This window comes from Engraulis encrasicolus, chromosome 3 (assembly GCF_034702125.1).
Source record: "Engraulis encrasicolus isolate BLACKSEA-1 chromosome 3, IST_EnEncr_1.0, whole genome shotgun sequence".
In the NCBI taxonomy this organism is placed as follows: domain Eukaryota; kingdom Metazoa; phylum Chordata; class Actinopteri; order Clupeiformes; family Engraulidae; genus Engraulis; species Engraulis encrasicolus.
Window position 1 is genome coordinate 54,165,631 of NC_085859.1, and position 20,000 is coordinate 54,185,630.

A 20,000-nucleotide genomic window follows, 5' to 3' on the forward strand; every position below is an offset into this window, starting at 1 on the left:
TGAGTCTTATCAGCTGAACACACAGAGGCGGATCATCAGCCTGTCTCTCCCCTCTAGCGCCCAGTGAGGAAACACTCATTAATTTACTAACACACACACACACACACACACACACACACACACACACACGCACACGCACACGCACACGCACACACACACACACACACACAAATATGCACAGACACACACAGATGCAAGCTCTTGCACACACAAACACACACACACATATGTACAAATAACTCAGGCACATAGACAGAGACACACCCACATGCATGTACACACACACAGACTCAGCACTCCTGGCTGTGAGCTGGCTCCCCAGCGGGGAGGGGGTAAATCAGTGTGAAATGACTCTCCTACTGTGGCTAACGAACCTCCTTACTGGCACACAGTGAGTGCCAAGCAGGAACAATAAGGAGAGAGCTCCTGGAGAATGTTCAGTTCTTTGGGTTCTGGTGGCACAGCTTGACTTGGAAATGACAAAAACAACAATCACAACAACAGCAGCGACAACAAAAACAGAAATTACTTTTCCGCCTTCCCCTGCTATTCCCTCATCTGACTGGCAGGCTTCTCCTCAATGCCCAAGCGGAGCTCCCCAATTGCTGCATGGAGTGAAAGAACTTTGGAAGCGGCCAGTGCAGGCAGTGTGGCAATAAGCCAATGAGTCTAAAAAATAGTTTGAGCCAACGTAATAAAAAGGGCCCACGTGTGCTAGTAGGCTATGTGTTTCAACCCTTTCGTAGGATCCGGTATCCGGTTCCGGATCCAGATCCGGCAGGATCTTAAGCAGTGGATCCGGTATCCGTTACGATCCTAAAAATCAGGATCCGGTGCATCTCTAATATGTACAGACAGTTGTCACAAGAGAAGAAAGCCTTGACTGGACTTGTTTGTAATAAAGTTTAAGTTTCAAAGTGGGTGTGTGTCCAAAGTTGTGTGTTGTGAGGCTCTGGCTGCTGTGAACTCTGGCTGTCCTCAGCACTAATCGCTTCACCCGACGCCTCGAGAGCCAGCCAATGAGGAAGAGCTGATGGAAGAGGAGGGGGTGGAACTAATATCATTAGGGGCTGCAGGGGTCTGATGTTGCACTGGGGACACAATAAGGAGGTGCAACGGACAAGGAGTTTCCTGACTGAATACTTACATCAGCTGAACAGCCTGGGGCGGGGAGCTGTCACAGGGAATTTGTCCCGGTGTCCTGTCTATATGAGCTACCCGTCGAGATGTGATCCTTTTCGCTACTGAGCATGCGCACGCATGCGCACACCCTCGCGGCGGTTTTCGTGGGTGATTGCCCATGGAATTGTGCTACCGCAGTTTACAAACTCGAGATGGCAGGAAAGATCATGCATCTGAGCAAGCGGCGCTATTACAAGTAAGCACTGGTGGGGATGTTTTGAAAATATGATTCCGGTCATTAAAAGAGGTGTTGCCCATAAATTGACAGGCATCTGCCAAAACAAAGCCACAATACGCTATCTGGGAATCTCTAAACCGCGCTTGTTTATCCCCATAGCACATAATTTCATATGGCAATGTTGCCTTGCGAGACAGGCCCACGTCGCATTGAAACCAAACCAACAGCAAATGGCTGCATTAAACAACCCGTAAGCAGGCCCTGATCCCAAACACTTTCTCCAGTCCGAGTCCTGTATAATATTTCATCTTTTCACGTTTCTTAACTTGCTCAAACGAGAGGCTCACATTTTTTAGTGGTCAGCAGCCGCACGTTCTTATTAAACTCCACACGAACGATTGCACACTCCTGTCCGTGAAATAAATAAAGTAATGGTTATTAAAACAGTCCTATGTGGACCACGGCCGATTGAAACGTCTTCCACGGAAAATCAAGGTAGCTCATTTAGATGAGGCAGCGCAAATCGATAGAACACCACTATCGAGTAAGGCTACCGGTCGCTCATCTCGACGAGGCAACTCATCTCGACAGAACACCGGGCAGGGAAAAAGTTCCGGGGGACGCAACAATCGCCATCTCATCTCATCTCATCTCATCTCATCTCATCTCTCTCTCCCTCTCTTTCTCTCTCCCTCTGTAGGTTGTGTGTGTGTGTGTGCGTGTGTGTGTGTGTGTGTGTGTGTGTGTGTGTGTGTGTGTGTGTGTGTGTGTGTGTGTGTGTGTGTGTGTGTGTGTGTGTGTGTCTAGCTCAGTGTAAGTGTATTTGTGTCCCTCCCAGTCCTCCAGTGGCTGTGGTAGTAAGGAGTGATAAGTAGCTAATGGGGCGTACCTGCCCTAAAGTGCTTAGTGGTGTTTAGTGCTTAAACGGCTTGTTTATCTGTCTAATACAATACTGTTCAATTAAAATCTACAACCTGTTTCGGTCTCCCCTTCATGTTGTTGCCTTTGGAGAAATACCCTGGGTGTGTGTGTGTGTGTATGTGTGTGTGTGTGTGTGTGTGTGTGTGTGGGTGTGTGTGTGTGTGTGTGTGTGTGTGTGTGTGTGTGTGTGTGTGTGTGTGTGTGTGTGTGTGTGTGTGTGTGTGTGTGTGTGTGTGTGTGTGTGTGTGTGTGTGTGTGTGCATGTGTGTGTGTTCACATACGTGCTGAGATTTTATTTGTTTATACTTCTTTCTCAGTAATTTCCAACTAATGCCCTCTCTTCCCTTGTGCTGAGGTTTTTATTTGTTTATACTTCGTTCTCAGTAATTTCCAGCTAATACCGTCCTCTCCCTTCTCCATCTTATCAGCAAAGACATAAACCCAGAAATGTATTTCACAAAACCAAGGAGCTCCAACATTCTGCCTAACATGCAAGTAGACAAAGAACATGCCCCATGCTAGCACAATTACACACACCCTTTTAATCCACAACAAATACACCAACAGTGTAATTACACCCCATTACTCAGACAGAGCACGCTATATTATGCTAGCACCAGTACAGTACGCTAATTGTGTTGTTGAATTTAATTGGCTATGTTGAATTAGCAAAATAAATCTGTAATGAAGGCCTACTTAGTGCCAACTCTGATGCTCCATTCTAGAACTCCTGCAATGTGAGCAGTCATTCCATTGTTCTGTTTTGTTCTGTTCCGCTTTCCTCCACCTTTGTTCTTCTGATGCTCTGACTAAGCACATAGCACATTGCACCTATGTACAGCACACATATATAGCACCAGGGTTGGGGTCCTCTACTCGTTCTCGTTCTTCACAATTTATTATGGTCAGATCTCACACCCTATAGTACATGTCTATATGGTACACACCTAGTCAGCATGCTGAGGACACGCTGATTTTACTCAGCCAGCCAGATAAACAGCCAGTGGGGGCATTTACCTACAAGTAAACCCAAGACTGTGATTTGATTTCTCATTTGAATTCTGATACCATGGAACATCAAGGACAGTCATCCGAGGTCATCAGCCGGGGCAGTCAACGAGCTGAGTCACGACATCAGTCGTCACCGTCTTCGTCATCAGTGTCACAGTCATAGTCGAAGTCACACTCAACTCCCTTGTTTTAGCTATAATTTTGAGTGCATGGAAGTCAATTGTGTTTGAATGATTGTGTTTACAGCAATCAAAATCAGCCTCACATCTGACGGCATCTAGTAAGCTTAGCGGGCTTGGTCTAAATTCCTATCAGTGTGGATGTAATGATGAGTGAGTGAGAAAAAAACAAAAAAGACTGGGTGCAGGACCAGCAAAAATACCATGAAAAAAACTGAAAGAAAAGTCCGCTACACCAAGCTCCCATTGCTCTTTTTTAATGTGACATTTCAGGAAACGTCCCGAAACGTCACATTAAAAAAGAGCAAGGGGAGCTTTGTGTCGCAGACTTTTCTTTCAGTTTTTTCATGAGAAACAGTGTTAAGCAGCAGAGCAGCAGTCCAGGAGAGATCACCTGCTGACTCCTGATCTCCTCCCCTAGCCCGGGATTAAGTGGAGAGATGCATGGGATTGAGTTCACGAGAGAGAGAGAGAGAGAGAGAGAGAGAGAGAGAGAGAGAGAGAGAGAGAGAGAGAGGGAGAGAGGGAGATAGGTAGGCAGCTACTTTCATCTGGTGTAGTGATGAAGGAAAATGCCTGAGGTACTGTAAGTAGGCGGATGCTTTGGTCTGCAGACGGCTACTTTTGTGTCTTTTTTTTCGATTGTAAAAAGTAGTTGACAGGATGTTGACTACTTCAGTCTTGAGCCTTGTTGATCAATAAAACAAGTATCAGGTCGACAACTTGGGGCTATTTTTCTGGTTAAGTCAAAAGCAGAAGCAGGAACTGTAAGTATTCAACTATCTTGGTCTAATATAATGATAGAGTAATGAGAAACAAGTGCTGAGGCGAAGCAGTTATTCTGGACTGTTTTACTGTATTGATTCAAAAATGAGAATTCGATAAGTTGGCAGCTACTTTAGCCTGCTGTGAGATCAAAGTACAGATAGTGTGTGTGTGTGTGTGTGTGTGTGTGTGTGTGTGTGTGTGTGTGTGTGTGCGCGCGCGCGCATGTGTATGCAGGGGTGATACTGAAAAAAAATCCTGAGCCTGAACTTTTCCCCCTGCTCTAACGACGACGACAAGATACTGCATAGTCACGTAACGTAAGCCTAATTTGACACATTATTCAAACATTTAATAGCCTGTGTATGACAATTATTCAAGCCTGATAGTAGAAGAAAACCCTGAACCTGTAACACTTTCTGAGATAAGAATAACCTAACAGCTAATTATTATCAATGTTTTTATTTTTGCAAACTCTGTCAAGCCTGAAATCAGGCATGGAGCCTGAATACTATCAGCCCTGTGTATGTGTATGTGTGTGTGTGTGCGTGCGTGTAGTGGAGCGTAGTGCTGAATAGGCAAAACCAAAATAAGGCCGGATTGGTCATGTCTGCATATTAAGTCACTGGTCAAGCTAAAAATCCTCTGGTCCAACACACACGGACCCATGCACGCATGCACACACCAAACCTCGATTGTTGCATACAATATTTTATGACAAGAGCACTTCAATGATGATAAAAGTATTTTGAATGAGCTCAGATTGTGTGTGTGTGTGTGTGTGTGTGTGTGTGTGTGTGTGTGTGTGTGTGTGTGTGTGTGTGTGTGTGTGTGTGTGTGTGTGTGTGTGTGTGTGTGTGTGTGTGTGTGTGTGTGTGTGTGTGTGTGTGTGTGTGTGTGTGTGTGTGTGTGTGTGTGTGTGTGTGTACACACTGTGACCTTAATGATCTACTGCCTGGCATCTACATTGCCAAATCTGCCGGCGGGAGCTTGTTTGAAGAATTACAAAAATCACTTGATGACTTGTCACATTTGGGGAAAACACAGGCTCAAAAATACAAAGCAAAGATGCTGAACACAGACTAAATTATGCATGTGCACACGCACCCGCAAACGCACGCACTCTTAAACTTAAACTTTTTAAAAAATATAGGCCTACGTGTCAGGGGAGAGAAGAAAGAGCATCTCAGTAAAATAGACTCACACACTTGGAAGTGATGACAAACAAGAACTGCTGGCAGTCAGCATTTTCACTCACAAAGCAACACAGAAAGCAGAATATTTAGCAAACTAAAGGAACTTCGATTCCAAAGATCTGACGATATTAAATTGTGAAGAGTAAGAAGGAGTAGAGATCTAACATAAGGCTGGGGTGTCAAACATAAGTCCGGGGGTCTGGATGCGGCCCACCAGATAGTTCAATCCATCCCCAGAGTTGGAGAGAGAAAAAAAAACAAGAATGTCAAAATAAGAAGTAAATCTCTAATCTGATGCAAAATTTGCTGCAGTTGTCTGAGATTTCAGGTTTTGAATACTTGAGAACAAATGTTTTTTTGGTCGCCATTTACAGTGAATGCTCCTAATTCCAATATGAAGCAGAAATTTGCAATTTGCCCACTTGAAATCAAATAGGATGCATGTGGCCCCTGAACTAAAATGAGTTTGATACCCCTGTCGTAGACAGTCTACCAAAGTGGAGAAATCTTATACGACTAGATCACCATGGCCAATGACTGCAATAACTTGAAGTTCTATGCTGGGCCTACAGTATGTTCTATAAAATCAGTAGTTGTAATCAGCAATGTGCAAAGTGTGCATATAACCTGTGAAATGCAAATTTACTATTATATCCATTAAAATATCTCCAGTCTGAAGGCCTAAATTCTTTTTTTTTTTCGTTGGAAATTTTTTTCAAATCGAGGTATTGAAAATCGTGGTTTGTCATTTTTGCCGTATCGCACACCCCGATGAAAATGAATTAAATCTGCACAGGTCTATGGGAAAAACAGACATTCCTCATCTTCATTCTTCTCATCTTCATCATTTTCTCCATCACCTTCCTCCTCCTCCTCTTCTGATCCAGTCCACTGCACAGGTCTACTGGGGTAAAATCAATGCCATAATCGCCCCCTTCTCCGAACGGATGCTCGGGGAGCACTCCTGCTGCTTCTGCCACTGCCTTATACAAATAAATTAAAGCATAATGCCTTCCAACATTAAGCCAAGAAAAACAAGCAGCTATTGCCAGAGAGGCATGGTTGAACTCAGGAGGCAGAGGGGAAGAGAGGAGGAGAAGCAGAGGAAGAGAGAAGAGGAGGAGGAAAATGGGAGAGCAGGAGGTGGAGAAAGATGAAAATGGGAGAGGAGGGGAAGAGAGGTGAAATGAGAAGAGAAAGGGAATTGGGGAGGAGAGAAGATGGAGGGGAGATGAATAGAAGAGAGGAGAGAAAGAGAGAAGATGATAAAAGGATAGGGCAGATAGAAATAAGAAGGCAATGCTGTGCTTTGTAGCAGGGGACCTGGCTGCAGGGCATCTCAGTAGCTGGAGAAAATACGTCATGTGGACAATCCACTGAGCAAAACACAAGATGGAACACACATACGTACACATCAGCGGGCAAACATAGGCCTACAGATATAAAGACATGCACACACACAGCCACACAGACAAACACACACACACACACACGTGCCGAGAAACACCCGCACACACACACACCCGCGCGCACGCACGCACACACACACACACACACACACACACACACACACACACACACACACACACACACACACACACACACACACACACACACACACACACACACACACACACACACACACGCACACACACATTGACAATATCAGATGTTTGTGCAGTCTTTTCCAAGAAGTGTCCTTCAAGGCCACTCAAGAAGATCTTCAATCCCTCACGGGGTTTAGCAGGTACTTTCCAAGCTTTTACAGTCTAGAACATTCTGAGTATTTAACCAGAGCAGGTTGCATACATACTAAACACACACACGAATGCAAGCAAGCACACACACTACACATACTCACAGAAATGACCTGTTACATTGAACCTCGAGTAGAAAAAGCATTTCAACATTTCAACTTTAGTGCTTTGCACACTATGGAGGCTCCATCAATACTTCATCAAATATTCATTTTTATTCCTTTTCCTCTTAGTGAATAAAATAATCATAACATCGGGAAAGGGAAATATAAAATAGAAATAGACATGTGTTGATTTTTGTGAGAAAGTGAGTCAGTGTGTGTGTGTGTGTGTGTGTGTGTGTGTGTGTGTGTGTGTGAGTGAGTGAGTGAGTGAGTGAGTGAGTGAGTGAGTGAGTGAGTGAGTGAGTGAGTGAGTGAGTGAGTGAGTGAGTGAGTGAGTGAGTGAGTGAGTGAGTGTGTGTGTGTGTGTGTGTGTGTGTGTGTGTGTGTGTGTGTGTGTGTGTGTGTGTGTGTGTGTGTGTGTGTGTGTGTGTGTGAGTGAGTGAGTGAGTGAGTGAGTGAGTGAGTGAGTGTGTGTGTGTGTGTGTGTGTGTGTGTGTGTGTGTGTGTGTGTGTGTGTGTGTGTGTGTGTGTGTGTGTGTGTGTGTGTGTGTGTGTGGGTGTGTGTGTGTGGGTGTGCTTGCATGTGAGACAGAGTTAACAAGAGTGGCAGAGAGAGAGACAGAGAGAGAGAGAGAGAGAGAGAGAGAGAGAGAGAGAGAGAGAGAGAGAGAGAGAGAGAGAGAGAGAGAGAGAGAGAGAGAGAGAGAGAGAGAGAATGTACATATGCTAGGTAGGCAGAGAGGTTGAGAATGTGAACAGTGAGTATTGACTATAAATGCGTCTCTATCTGCATTCCTTCCCCATAGAGGTCTGCATTACCATTCCAGCCCCTTGCAATCAGCTAAGCACATGGACAGGTGGACAGGTGGACAGGTCTGGGATCAGTGTGGAGCAGTGCCGTGCTGCTTTAGCATGCTGACCCATTGCATAGGGCGCTGATTCCAGGCGACCCCGAGAGCAGGGCTGGTCAGAATGTAGAAGAGTATTTCTGAGAATCGGCAGAATGGTACACCTCTAATGGTCATGTAAAATTCAGATGTTACGTAAAAAATCCAAATGTTTGCGTTGTAAATAGGATACCGCTTATAGCAACACTTCACACAATTATGCACTCAATAACAGAATACCCCACTGAGATGATAATTTCAGACACAATGTTACGTGGCCATGAGGTGTGGTGTGCCGGGCGGGTAGAGAAGGCTCGAGTAGACAAAACACATGCACGTCACGGTTATGGCACATCATACAGATGTCGCTTTGTCCAAAGAACCATCAACTATCCCACATCATCCACACGAAGCGTCAAGCGAGAACGATATGCAGTGCATTTCCCAGCACAACATGCTCAAGAGAAGCTGCAGGCCACCAAGTTTAAATACCACAGCCGATACCAATAGCGGACCAAAACTGTCAGTAAATGTAAACAATTGGCACGAATGCAGTGCTGTTTGTGTTGGGGATGAACACTTTAAAGAATGAGGCGACCTGGCTGACATACGAAAATACTTAATTGGCCGTGTAGCCACGCTTTAATCTCTTGTGGAAAGGAATGATCTATTTCACATGGCAGATGTGACTTCCAATTATAATAAAAACGACCACCTGTCAGTCACCTTAGTGAATTTGTTCGGGAATTTGTTCGGGAATTTGTGGGTGAGTGGTTTGTGCAATTCCGACCACATCTTCAAGCAGAACGAACGGGGCAGGGCAGGGCAGGGCAGGCAGACAACTGAACTCGAAAGGATGCTTTTGTCGCCCATCCATCATGACTAAATAGTACGCACAGCCCATCTCAACGTGCAAAGACAAGATAATTCATGAAGCCTTTACAGTGATTTAATCATGAGTTTGTAACACATCAGAAATTATTTTCGTTTTGACATAAAATTACCCTGCTGGTCCCCACCGTCACTAGTGCTATGCTAGACTGTCCATGACAGGAATTTCGTTAACAACAAGAAGCTAGTATACTAGCTCTGTAGCGAAAGCAAGCTGCACAAGCAACGTCAGATTACACAGACTGACAAATATTTGATCATTTCTTAATGTAATACATTGGTCTACCAGTTTGTTCAGATTGGTGGTAGCACTGCAGGTAAACAACAGAGCACTTTTTACGGTCTTTGACAGTAGATGGGTCCACTCAAACCGATTCATTTTCTGAAACGATACACCAGTTTACTGAAGCAAAGTTAGCCTAACTTCATTTCTGTCATCCTAAGGACACGTCCAAACCTCTGTGTGGGGATCTGGTCGTTATGATTAAATCCCTTAAGTGTTTGTGTTGACACACTTCGTAAAATAAATAGGCCTAGCATCTCAATAAGGGGTGGTGGTGGTTGGGTTTAGTCTAAAAAAATAAAAAAATAAATAAATAAATAGGCCTAGCATCTCAATAACTTGATGTGAAACTCATTCAACTGAAGCCCTTGTCATGGTGATGATGGCTCGTTGGAAGTATAGTGCTAGTGGTGGTTAGCATTCGTCAACTCTCCTGTCAATCATATTCATATTCATATATTCACTGGATACAAAGGCCTGTAATTCAAGAGTCCCATCGTCCAACTTCACAGGTTAGAATGAAAAGCAGCTTGATACCCATTTTGCTCTCCAACCGAGAGGCTGTTCAGCACATGTAGAGCCAATCATCAGCCCCTGTGCGTGTGTGTGTGTGTGTGTGTGTGTGTGTGTGTGTGTGTGTGTATGGATAAGGCCATCTTTGCAAAGTGTGCCTACAGAGAAACTCATTTCATCTTAAATGTGTATGCGCTCACTATATGTCTCTGTGACCGTGTCCATACATGCTGTGTGTGTGTGTGTGTGTGTGTGTGTGTGTGTGCGCGTGTGTGTATTCATGTGTGTGTATCTGTATATGTGTGTGTGTGTGTGTGTGTGTGTGTGTGTGTGTGTGTGTGTGTGTGTGTGTGTGTGTGTGTGTGTGTGTGTGTGTGTGTGTGTGTGTGTGTGTGTGTGTGTGTGTATTCATGTGTGTGTATCTGTGTGTGTGTGTGTGTGTGAGGCCTCCTCCTGGCTGGTCCAATTGCCTCAGCTGGGTCTCCTGTGCTCCATCAGACTCCACTTGATGACACACTTTTCAGGCTGTGTCTCTCTCTCTCTCTCTCTCTCTCTCTCTCTCTCTCTCTCTCTCTCTCTCTCTCTCTCTCTCTCACACACACACACACACACACACACACTCACACTCACACTCACACAGTCCATCAAACACCACAGTTAAAATAGAGACTGTCTGCTGTCTTCCAACCGCAACAGTCAATGGTAACATTTTTACCACAATCTCCAGACTAACTCAATACAGCTACTGTTTTTAAGAACAGCCAAACACCACGCTCAATAGGACTTTGGTCTCTTCCACCACAAAGTCTCCAGACTCTCCAACTCAAACAACACACTCAATACACCTTATTCTGTTTTTGAAATGCACGTATTTCAGGAGGAGGATTTATCAAAAGTTTATGCGCATGTACTTGAGTCCTTACTTTAAAGGTGCACTGTATAGGATAGTGGCCAGAGTAGGTATTGCACCTATGCAGCTCACTGAAACGGTGCTGTCTACTGCCAGTTTTCCTATTTTCATGAATATTTACTAAATCATTAACTAATATTTACTAGTTTGACCAAAATACAGTAAGCTGTATACAGCTGAAATATCTATTTCTGGTTATTCAAAATGGAGGACAATGGAAAAGATCCCACTTTTCAGGAATAGATCCCACTTTTCCAAGTAGTTATGAATACTTAGAATTTGATGATTAATGTAATGTAACACTTGTGAATGGGCAGCATGAATTCTGTAAAAATAAAAAATAAAACTAATAAATCTACAACATCTACATACAGTGTTTTTGATTTTTTCCCCATCCCATCTTTTTCATCCATGCAACATGTATCTTGGAACCCCAGTGATCTCACATCCTCAGGTGTAAATTCAGCTCTTAGAGAATCCAATTTAACACTAAGTTACCTGTATGTTGATTGTAGTCCCTAAGTGTTATATTCACATAACAAAATTGACTGTGTATGGATACGTCTAAGGAGTACAGACAATGCTTTCTAAGATGCCAACTTAAATTATTTCAGCACCACGGCCAGCTCCCACGCCAAACAAGTGTAATTATAAAACAGGCAAACAAATCTGATGTATCATTTGTGTGATGTCTGCATTAAATATGGCAGACACATTACATGGGGTAACAGCTGCCATATTGTGAAGGGCAAAACCCACGCATATTCCCATGCCAACTATAACTAGAAGCACATTGGCTGAAGGCGTCTACCATAATGTTGAGGTCAAGAAGGTGGAAGAAACGTTTCTGAATGAATCACATCTTTGGCACCATCAGATCACACCACAGACAGCACCCACCCACTCAGGTTATGACTGCATATTTACCAAGTGTAAAATGAATCACATGACGCACGCACGCACGCACGCACGCACGCACGCACGCACGCACGCACGCACGCACGCACGCACGCACGCACGCACGCGCACGCACACGCACACGCACACGCACACACACACACACACACACACACACACACACACACACACACACGTGTGCGCCCACACAATTATTCACAAGCAGAGAAGCAGGGACTCCTCGTGCTGTACTTCTGTCTGCAGAACTCCACTGCCACTGCCAGAGTTTCTTATTACATTACACGTCACTAATGTGTTTATCCAAAGAGACTTGCAGTTACTTAGGTACAGTGGAAAGGTTCCAGTCCCTGGAGCTATGTTGATTTAGGCGCCTTGCTCAAGGCCATGGATGCAAGGGCGCCGGAACGAGTTTTAAAGTGGTGGTGCATTTTTTTCTTCATTCTCTATTTCTTAACAATGTTACTGCTACTGCACTCCACTCATTTGTCTGCAGTAAAAGAGAAAGCCTCATTTAGGGAACCCAAAAGTGGGGATGCAAATGCACCACTGCATCCCCCTCTCATATATGGACACAGTCACACAGACATGTAGTGAGCGCATACACATTTACACACACAGCTAAAAATTAGTTTCTCTGTAGTCACACTTTGCAAAGATGACCTTATCCATACACACACACGCACGCACGCACGCACGCACGCACGCACGCACGCACGCACGCACGCACGCACGCACACACACACACACACACACACACACACACACACACACACACACACACACACACACACACACACACACACACACACACACACACACACACACACACACACACACACACACACACACACACACACACAGAATTAAAATAAGTTTTTGATCGACCGTCTCACTCTCCTGATCTCAACATCATTCAGCCACTCAGGGGAAACCACAAATGTGAGGTTCCAGCAAGACACTCAAAGATATTATAGGAAACAACCACTCTGCCAGGAAATATGTGCTGTTTTGTCAGCTGAGAAAATTAAGAGCCTTATCCACAACTACCACAAACAATTTAGAGCAGTCCCTGATGTTAAACAGTGCCATATTCAGCATCAGAAACTAGGGTATGTAAACTTTTGAACAGGGTCATTTGGGTAGTTTGGGTTGTGATCATGCTTTTGAAAGAGTAAACACAGAAGATTGCTAATAAATGTCTTAAGCCAGTCACTAGCAATGAGTGAAAAAAAAGGTTTTGTGAAATCCTTCATATTTTGTGAGACATCGCAAAGAAAGCGTATATTCTGCTGGGGTGTGTAAACATATGAGCACCACTCTATCTATCTATCTATCTATCTATCTATCTATCTATCTATCTATCTATCTATCTATCTATCTATCTATCTATCTATCTATCTATCTATCTATCTATCTATCTATCTATCTATCTATCTATCTATCTCTTGGTCGTCAGAAGAAAGACAGAAAGAAACAGAAAGAAAGCAAATAAAGAAATACAGTCAGGAAAGAGGGAGTGGGGAAGAAGAGAGGAGATCAGTGTGTGCAGTTGTGTTGTCCTGCCCTTGTCTTGGATCTCAGCATCAGCACGACTGGCATATTTAATCTCACAGCTGTGGGACATGGTGGAGCCCAGGGAAGAGGAGGAAGAGGAGGAAGAGAGCGCACTGCACCTGTGAATGTGTGTGTGTGTGTGTGCGCGCGTGTGTGCGTGTGTGCGTGTGTGCGTGTGTGCGTGTATATGTGCGTGCATAGTGTATTTGCATGCAGAATATTTCCCCAAATGTTTGCCTGGGAGGTGTGTGTGTGTGTGTGTGTGTGTGTGTGTGTGTGTGTGTGTGTGTGTGTGTGTGTGTGTGTGTGTGTGTGTGTGTGTGTGTGTGTGTGTGTGTGTGTGTGTGTGTGTGCGTGTGCGTGTGCGTGTGCGTGTGCGTGTGCGCGTGTGTGATGGATCTGTAATGTTAGCACATCTGTGCTCCAGATGTTTACACACCTGATTATGGCAACGGATACAAATGATGCCCATGCTGAACACAATATTCCAGAGAGAGAGAGAGAGAGAGAGAGAGAGAGAGAGAGAGAGAGAGAGAGAGAGAGAGAGAGAGAGAGAGAGAGAGAGAGAGAGAGAGAGAGAGAGAGAGAGAGAGAGAAAATAAATAAAAATATGACTCTGAATCCTCTCTTGAGCAGGTACAATATTTACCCTTTTGCTCCTTCCTTCTAAATGTGTTATTCTATCATTCTGCTCTACTGTGGGAGTGGCTGTGGAAGAGCTGAATAGAATAAAAATGCATAGAAGGAAAAAGTAGGTATAACCATGAAGAAGATCATGATAGTAAATCAGAGAAGAGAAAACACATAGAAAAGAAGAGCAGAGAAACGAAAAGGACAACAATGTGAGTCGTTGAACATTGAAAGAGAAGTACTGTAACATGAAGAGAGAGAGAGAGAGAGAGAGGGAGGGAGAGAGAGAGATCACTCACTAAATGAACAGGAAAGAAGATGTAGTTGTGAAAGAAAACATCATGTCTATCCAAACAAGGACCTTGGTCTGTACAGTACATGTCCTCATAAAGTACATCTTTACAAAGCTGGGTCTGAGCACATGTGTCCATGTGGATGTGAATGTGACAGCAGTGACCCTGCCTGTCTGAGTAGCAGAGGAGCTGCTCCCCTCTGGGGCCACTGCAGAGCTCAGAGCCAAGATGGAGTCACAGTATCATCACGCCCTTCTCTAACTCTCTGAAGTAGAGCCACAATACAGATTCTGTAACCTATGACCTCATCAACCAGATCCACAATGGAGAAGCAGTGAGCCAGTCGCCTTTCTAACCTTACGCCTGGAGTCTAGAACAATACCATGACACCCTGTCTTGCCTGCATGCACGCATGCACGCATACACACACACACGCACGCATACACGCACGCACGCACACACACACACACACACACACACACACACACACACACACACACACACAGACACACACACACACACACACACACACACACACACACACACACACACACACACACACACACACACACACACACACACACACACACACACTTTCACGCTACCGTCTGCAACTATAGGTAAAAAGTGGGACACTGGGTAAGATGACCCCTTCGCCACCCCTAAACAATCCCACCTCACAGTAATGGAAACTGCACAGGTACTAATAATTACTCCTCCCTCAAAGCCCCAAGACCCTGTAACCCTTGGCTATTGAGCAGTCTGAAATGCCCATTCTTCTGAACTTCTGTTTCTGAGCCAAGAGGACCCTGCAGTTTTTGCAGTAATTCCGAACAAGGAAGTGCAGAGGGGATAGTGAATGTCAAGTTCAAAGGTCAAGTTCATAGTGGAACGCAGTGATGGCATGCTGGCCAGTCAGGGCATCACAAGTGAAAGCCCAACTGGGAAACTCCAACTGCCATTGTCATTGTGACACAGCACAAAATTGCATTTATGCCTCATCCGTGCAAGGGGGCAGCCCCCATGGCGCCCCTAGGGAGCAGTGCGGCAAGATGGTAACATGCTCAGGGTACCTCAGTCATGAAGGAGGATGGGGCAGAGCACTGGTTAATTACTCCTCCCACCAACCTAGCGGGTCAGAAGTCGAACCAGCAACCAAATTTCTAATGCCCTAACCGCTTACCCACGACTGTCCTTCACAATCACAATCACAGATCACAATCTCTACAGCTACTGTAACACAGAAGACTGAATCTAAGCCAAAGTGTAAGTCTTGAATCGGACGGTAGCCAGGTGCAGACTTTGAATGTAGTGGAATAACAATCAACTAAGAGATATCTGTCAAGGAATGAGAGAACTGCAAAATGCAGTAAGTAGAATTGAGTTCCACACTCTTTTGCTGTAGGTTGGCATTACAGTAGCACACAGTATTACTTCCCATTCAATACATACACTGATCTTCACAGTGCAGAAATCCACCAGGGGAGCTTCAATGGCCTCTGATACTGTGTAGTGGGCATACATTTCAGGAAAGTAAATGAGGATGATTATGTATGAAGGCTTTTAACAAGTTTCCCTGATTGTGAGGTTTATCTCCATTTCTATCGTAGCAGTAAGTGCTCTCCCCATATGTGGGGAAAGTTTTGGACTGCTAAAACTTTTCATTTTGGCGTCGTCTAGGAGTGTCTCACTTTGGAGGGCACTCAAAACCAAGTCGAGTGTTAAACGAGGAGAAATGAGATTGCTTGCTCACACCATTTTCTACTCACCTCCAGCTCCATTTGTGTCCTAACCATCTTCTAAGTATGATTAGTGATTGTAGTGAAATCATGGCTGTAGAGATGCTGACTGAGTGTGCAGCCTCTTAAAAGACATATTCTCAAAACTGAAAGAGACAAATCACACCTAAACTTGAGACAGCAGCATTACATTCTCAACTGGACGTTTGTTTCTTTGACCCAAGATGGCAGACAGTTTGCATGCAAAGCTGCAGTGCAGTCCTCATCAGAAGGGGTGGGTGATTGACAGCATGGGAGTGCGAGCATGACACTGCATGTGTTTGTGTGTGTGTGTGTGTGTGTGTGTGTGTGTGTGTGTGTGTGTGTGTGTGTGTGTGTGTGTGTGTGTGTGTGTGTGTGTGTGTGTGTGTGTGTGTGTGCGCGCGCGCGCACGGGCGCATGTGTGCACAGAGAGGAACATTGATCGGCCATCATCCCTGTCGGTGGTCATGTCGTGTGTGTGTGTGTGTGTATGTGTGTACCCAGCTGTGTGGACAGAGCAGAGAGTAGTGTGTGTGTGTGTGTGTGTGTGTGTGTGTGTGTGTGTGTGTGTGTGTGTGTGTGTGTGCGCGCGCGTGTGTGCACAGAGGGGAACACTGACCGTCCATCCTCCCCCGTCGGTGGTCATGTCACAGTAGACCTGAAAGCCGGCAGGGAAGTGGACAGGGAAGACGGAGTAGAGGCCATCCTCCCTCTGCCCACTGGCATAGATGTCACTGCAGTCACGCGGCCGGGCACCTACAGAGCGAACACACACGCAGAGACACTCTTACACACACTAGAATCAGAGTGAATAAGCATACAAGAGGCAGCAGCAGAGAGATTTCTAGCTGGATATAAAGACCACATTTTCACAACGTTCCGTTTTTTAAGGGCATTTGAATTAAAAAATGTCATTTTGGTTCATGCGAAAACTGTTTTTCTTTCTTCGCAAGTGCATTCATATTAAAAAAATCCTCCAACTAGTAAATTAACTTCGCTGCCCTCAGATTATTGATGCCAAGGCTGTGCTGAAGATCAAAAAGTGTAAAATTAGGTTACGCTAGAAGGATGATTTGTTTTCAGAAGAGAAAAACATATGAAAATGTCAAGACATATCAGACTTGCTGGAAAGCAGCTGGCAGGTATCTCAGCCGAGAGGGTTGACGTGTGTCTTCGGAAATCAAATCACCAGGGGACAGTTCAGACACATTTCCATTCATACCTTTTTCAGGATGTGGAAAGTGAAGATACTACAGACCAATTTTGATCATATTTTTTGTCATTGGCTGCTTCCAGATATATATACGTGTAGAGTCTACAGACCACCACCACAACCAGGGATTGCATGCACCCATTTGTAAATCACATCCACCCAATCTTTTTTCTTGTTTAATGTTCGATTGACTCCTCATAAATAATAGTTATGTGTTTTGGGATATGTCTTGATGTCTTGATTTTTTGGCCCCATCTATTTATGATCCGTTAGGATCTCTCATTTATGAGTATGAAGCAGGCTTGTACGAAATTCCGAATGGAAAGAATTTCAATTCAAAGTAATGCCATAATACGAACACTAGGTGGTGGTGTTCTATGTACTTTCAGTGGATGGTGTAGATTAAATTAAAAGAAATTCAAGGTAATGGCACCACCTAGTGTTCATATTATGGCATTATTTTGAATTGAAATTCTTCCCATTCGGAATTTCGTACAAGCCTGGTATGAAGCATAACTACACCCTGCAGTCTTTCATTTCAGTAGGGTTAACCCTAACCCTAACCCTAGAGCTTTTGCTGTCAAGGATGATGAAAACAGAAAACATCTGTGTTCATGATACAGATTAGCCAGAGTGTGTCTATAATTGCTGTGATGCTGCACAAAATGTTGAGACCAAGATAGTGTAGACATGCAGACTTCAATTTCCACTGCCCTCCAAATGGGTATGGCAAATACAATTTCCAACGGGGCCATGGAAGCAGTTTTACACGTAAAGTGAAGATGCTCTGGTTCTGTCAATTGTTCTGTCAGCTTTCTCTCAATTGCTTTGGCTCATTTCTCACATAAGAATGGAAATTATCAAAAGTTCTTGTTCAACTGTCACATCATCTTGTCACTTGTGCAGGTCAAAAAGTCAGTTTCTGCTTGCTTTTAGCAAATTGCAAATGCTTTTGTCAATCCATGCAATTGATTGTGTAAAATAAAATCGTACATTTTTCCGTACATTTTGTACATTAAATAGATATCTAATCCAGTCTTATATGATCAAAAAGTTGAATTAACATTTCTCATCAAATATGAACAACATTTGACATCAGAAGTGACACCAGTTTGTTAAAACTGTTTTGAGAATGGACATTATATTTTGCAAATTGCGAGAGATTCGAGAAATGCTCCAAAGCAATAGAGTTCGCAAGTCACCCGGAAGCATGTAGTCTTATTTTCTTTCTTGTTAGCATCTAGCGGGGCAAGCAGGGAAGCACGCATGTGATCGAGTTGAGTGTTTGTCGACTTATTGGAATTAGAATTACTGTAAATGCATTCTGTAATGCATTTGTGTTGGTGCTGTTTTGAATACTAGACGCATCACAATATTGAAGTGTCAGAACCCAACTGTCATGTTGACATGTTGATATATTGTTGTAATTAAGCGGTACATTTTATTAAGCGGGCTTGCAGAGCAAGGCCCGATTCTAGTAATCTCTAAGTCCTGTTTAGTTAAGCGAGCTTGCAGAGCAAGGCCCGATTCTAGTAATCCCTATGTACAGTTTATTATTAAGCGGGCTTACCACGCTTATAGTAATGTCTAATTACTGTTTATTAAGCGGGCTTGCAGAGCAAGGCCCGATTCTAGTAATCTCTAAGTCCTGTCTAGTTATTATTATTATTGCTTCTATTATTATTGCTATTAACACTTTCACCTAGAAGTTTAGTTGACGCATTGTTAGCGAGCTCTAGAAGATGTCTCCAAATGGTGACTCCAAACAAGGACTGTTAGAAGGATCACACGTATGACTCCAACCTGTGAGCAGGACATGTGCCAATTCTTTTTAGTTTTATATAACAGCGATCTAAAAACTAGAAACTGTTTTGATTCTGCCCTCTTCCTTAGAGCACAATACTAACTGCCATACAGACAATCAGAACAGGTGCTGCCAATATAGGGTTCCATCTCAACTGTCACATTCTCTCAACATTCTATTCTTAACGAGCACCCGCACGCACTCTAGAATTCTACTGTTCAGCTCTTCAATGCAATGTGATATTGTCTTGCAGGGATGCTTATGACAGCCAGCTGCTTGGCTCAATGCTAAAGGTACTGGATTAACGATACGGAGGTTGTGGGTTCGAATCCCACCCAGACCCATGTTGATTTTCAAAATTATATCATATGCAGTGTTCCAGTTAGCCAACTTAAAATAGCATGTATGTCATTTAGTATCAATGGCAATGGTGCTGGATTAGAGATGTGGAGGTAGTGAGTTCGAATCCCACTCGGACCCATGTTGATTTTCAAAATTATATCATATGCAGTGTTCCTTAGCCAACTTAAAATAGCATGTATGTCATTTAGTATATCCCTAAACCGCAGAGCTACAACACTTTCAAGATGGCTGAATCCAAGACGGCTGAATTGTTTGGCACCATAACTTCTGACTGGGTGGATGGATTATTCCAGCATTTCTTTTAGCTTTGTTTTCTCAATAGTAGTTCGTTTTTAATGTAGGTATAGAGGTATCAAAAATAATACTGCTCATCTCAAGCCCGCTTCCAGCATTTTCTGCGAGAATGCAATCTAGTTATTGTTGTTTACCCTCCTGACCTTTGGGCCATGGGATGTGTATGGTTTCTACAGGTGGGTTTGCATATGGTAGAGTATTGACGCAACCCTTATGTCATGTAGTCTGTTGTTGTTATTGTTGTTGTTATTGTTGTTGTTGTTGTTGTTGTTGTTGTTGTTGTTGCTGTTGTTGTTTACCCTCTCCGTTGCCGCAGCCTTTGGGCCGTGGGATGCGTATGGGCGCCCTCTGCAGGTCGGCCTTGAGGCGGCTCTTGATGCTGCCCGTCTGCTTC

The 20,000-nt window shown here is 44.0% G+C and overlaps 1 protein-coding gene across 1 annotated transcript in view; it reads right to left on the reverse strand.

Moving 5' to 3' along the window:
• Positions 1-20,000, reverse strand: part of LOC134446376 (fibrinogen C domain-containing protein 1-A-like) — a 119,863-nt gene that overhangs the window by 55,842 nt on the left and 44,021 nt on the right. The window contains exons 4-5 of the mRNA XM_063195738.1: positions 19,906-20,000; positions 16,552-16,688 (exon numbers count right to left, since the gene is read on the reverse strand). The exon at positions 19,906-20,000 is cut by the window's right edge and continues 71 nt beyond it. Of these exons, the coding sequence (XP_063051808.1) occupies positions 16,552-16,688; positions 19,906-20,000 (232 nt within the window). The remainder of the gene's footprint in view (positions 1-16,551; positions 16,689-19,905) is intronic.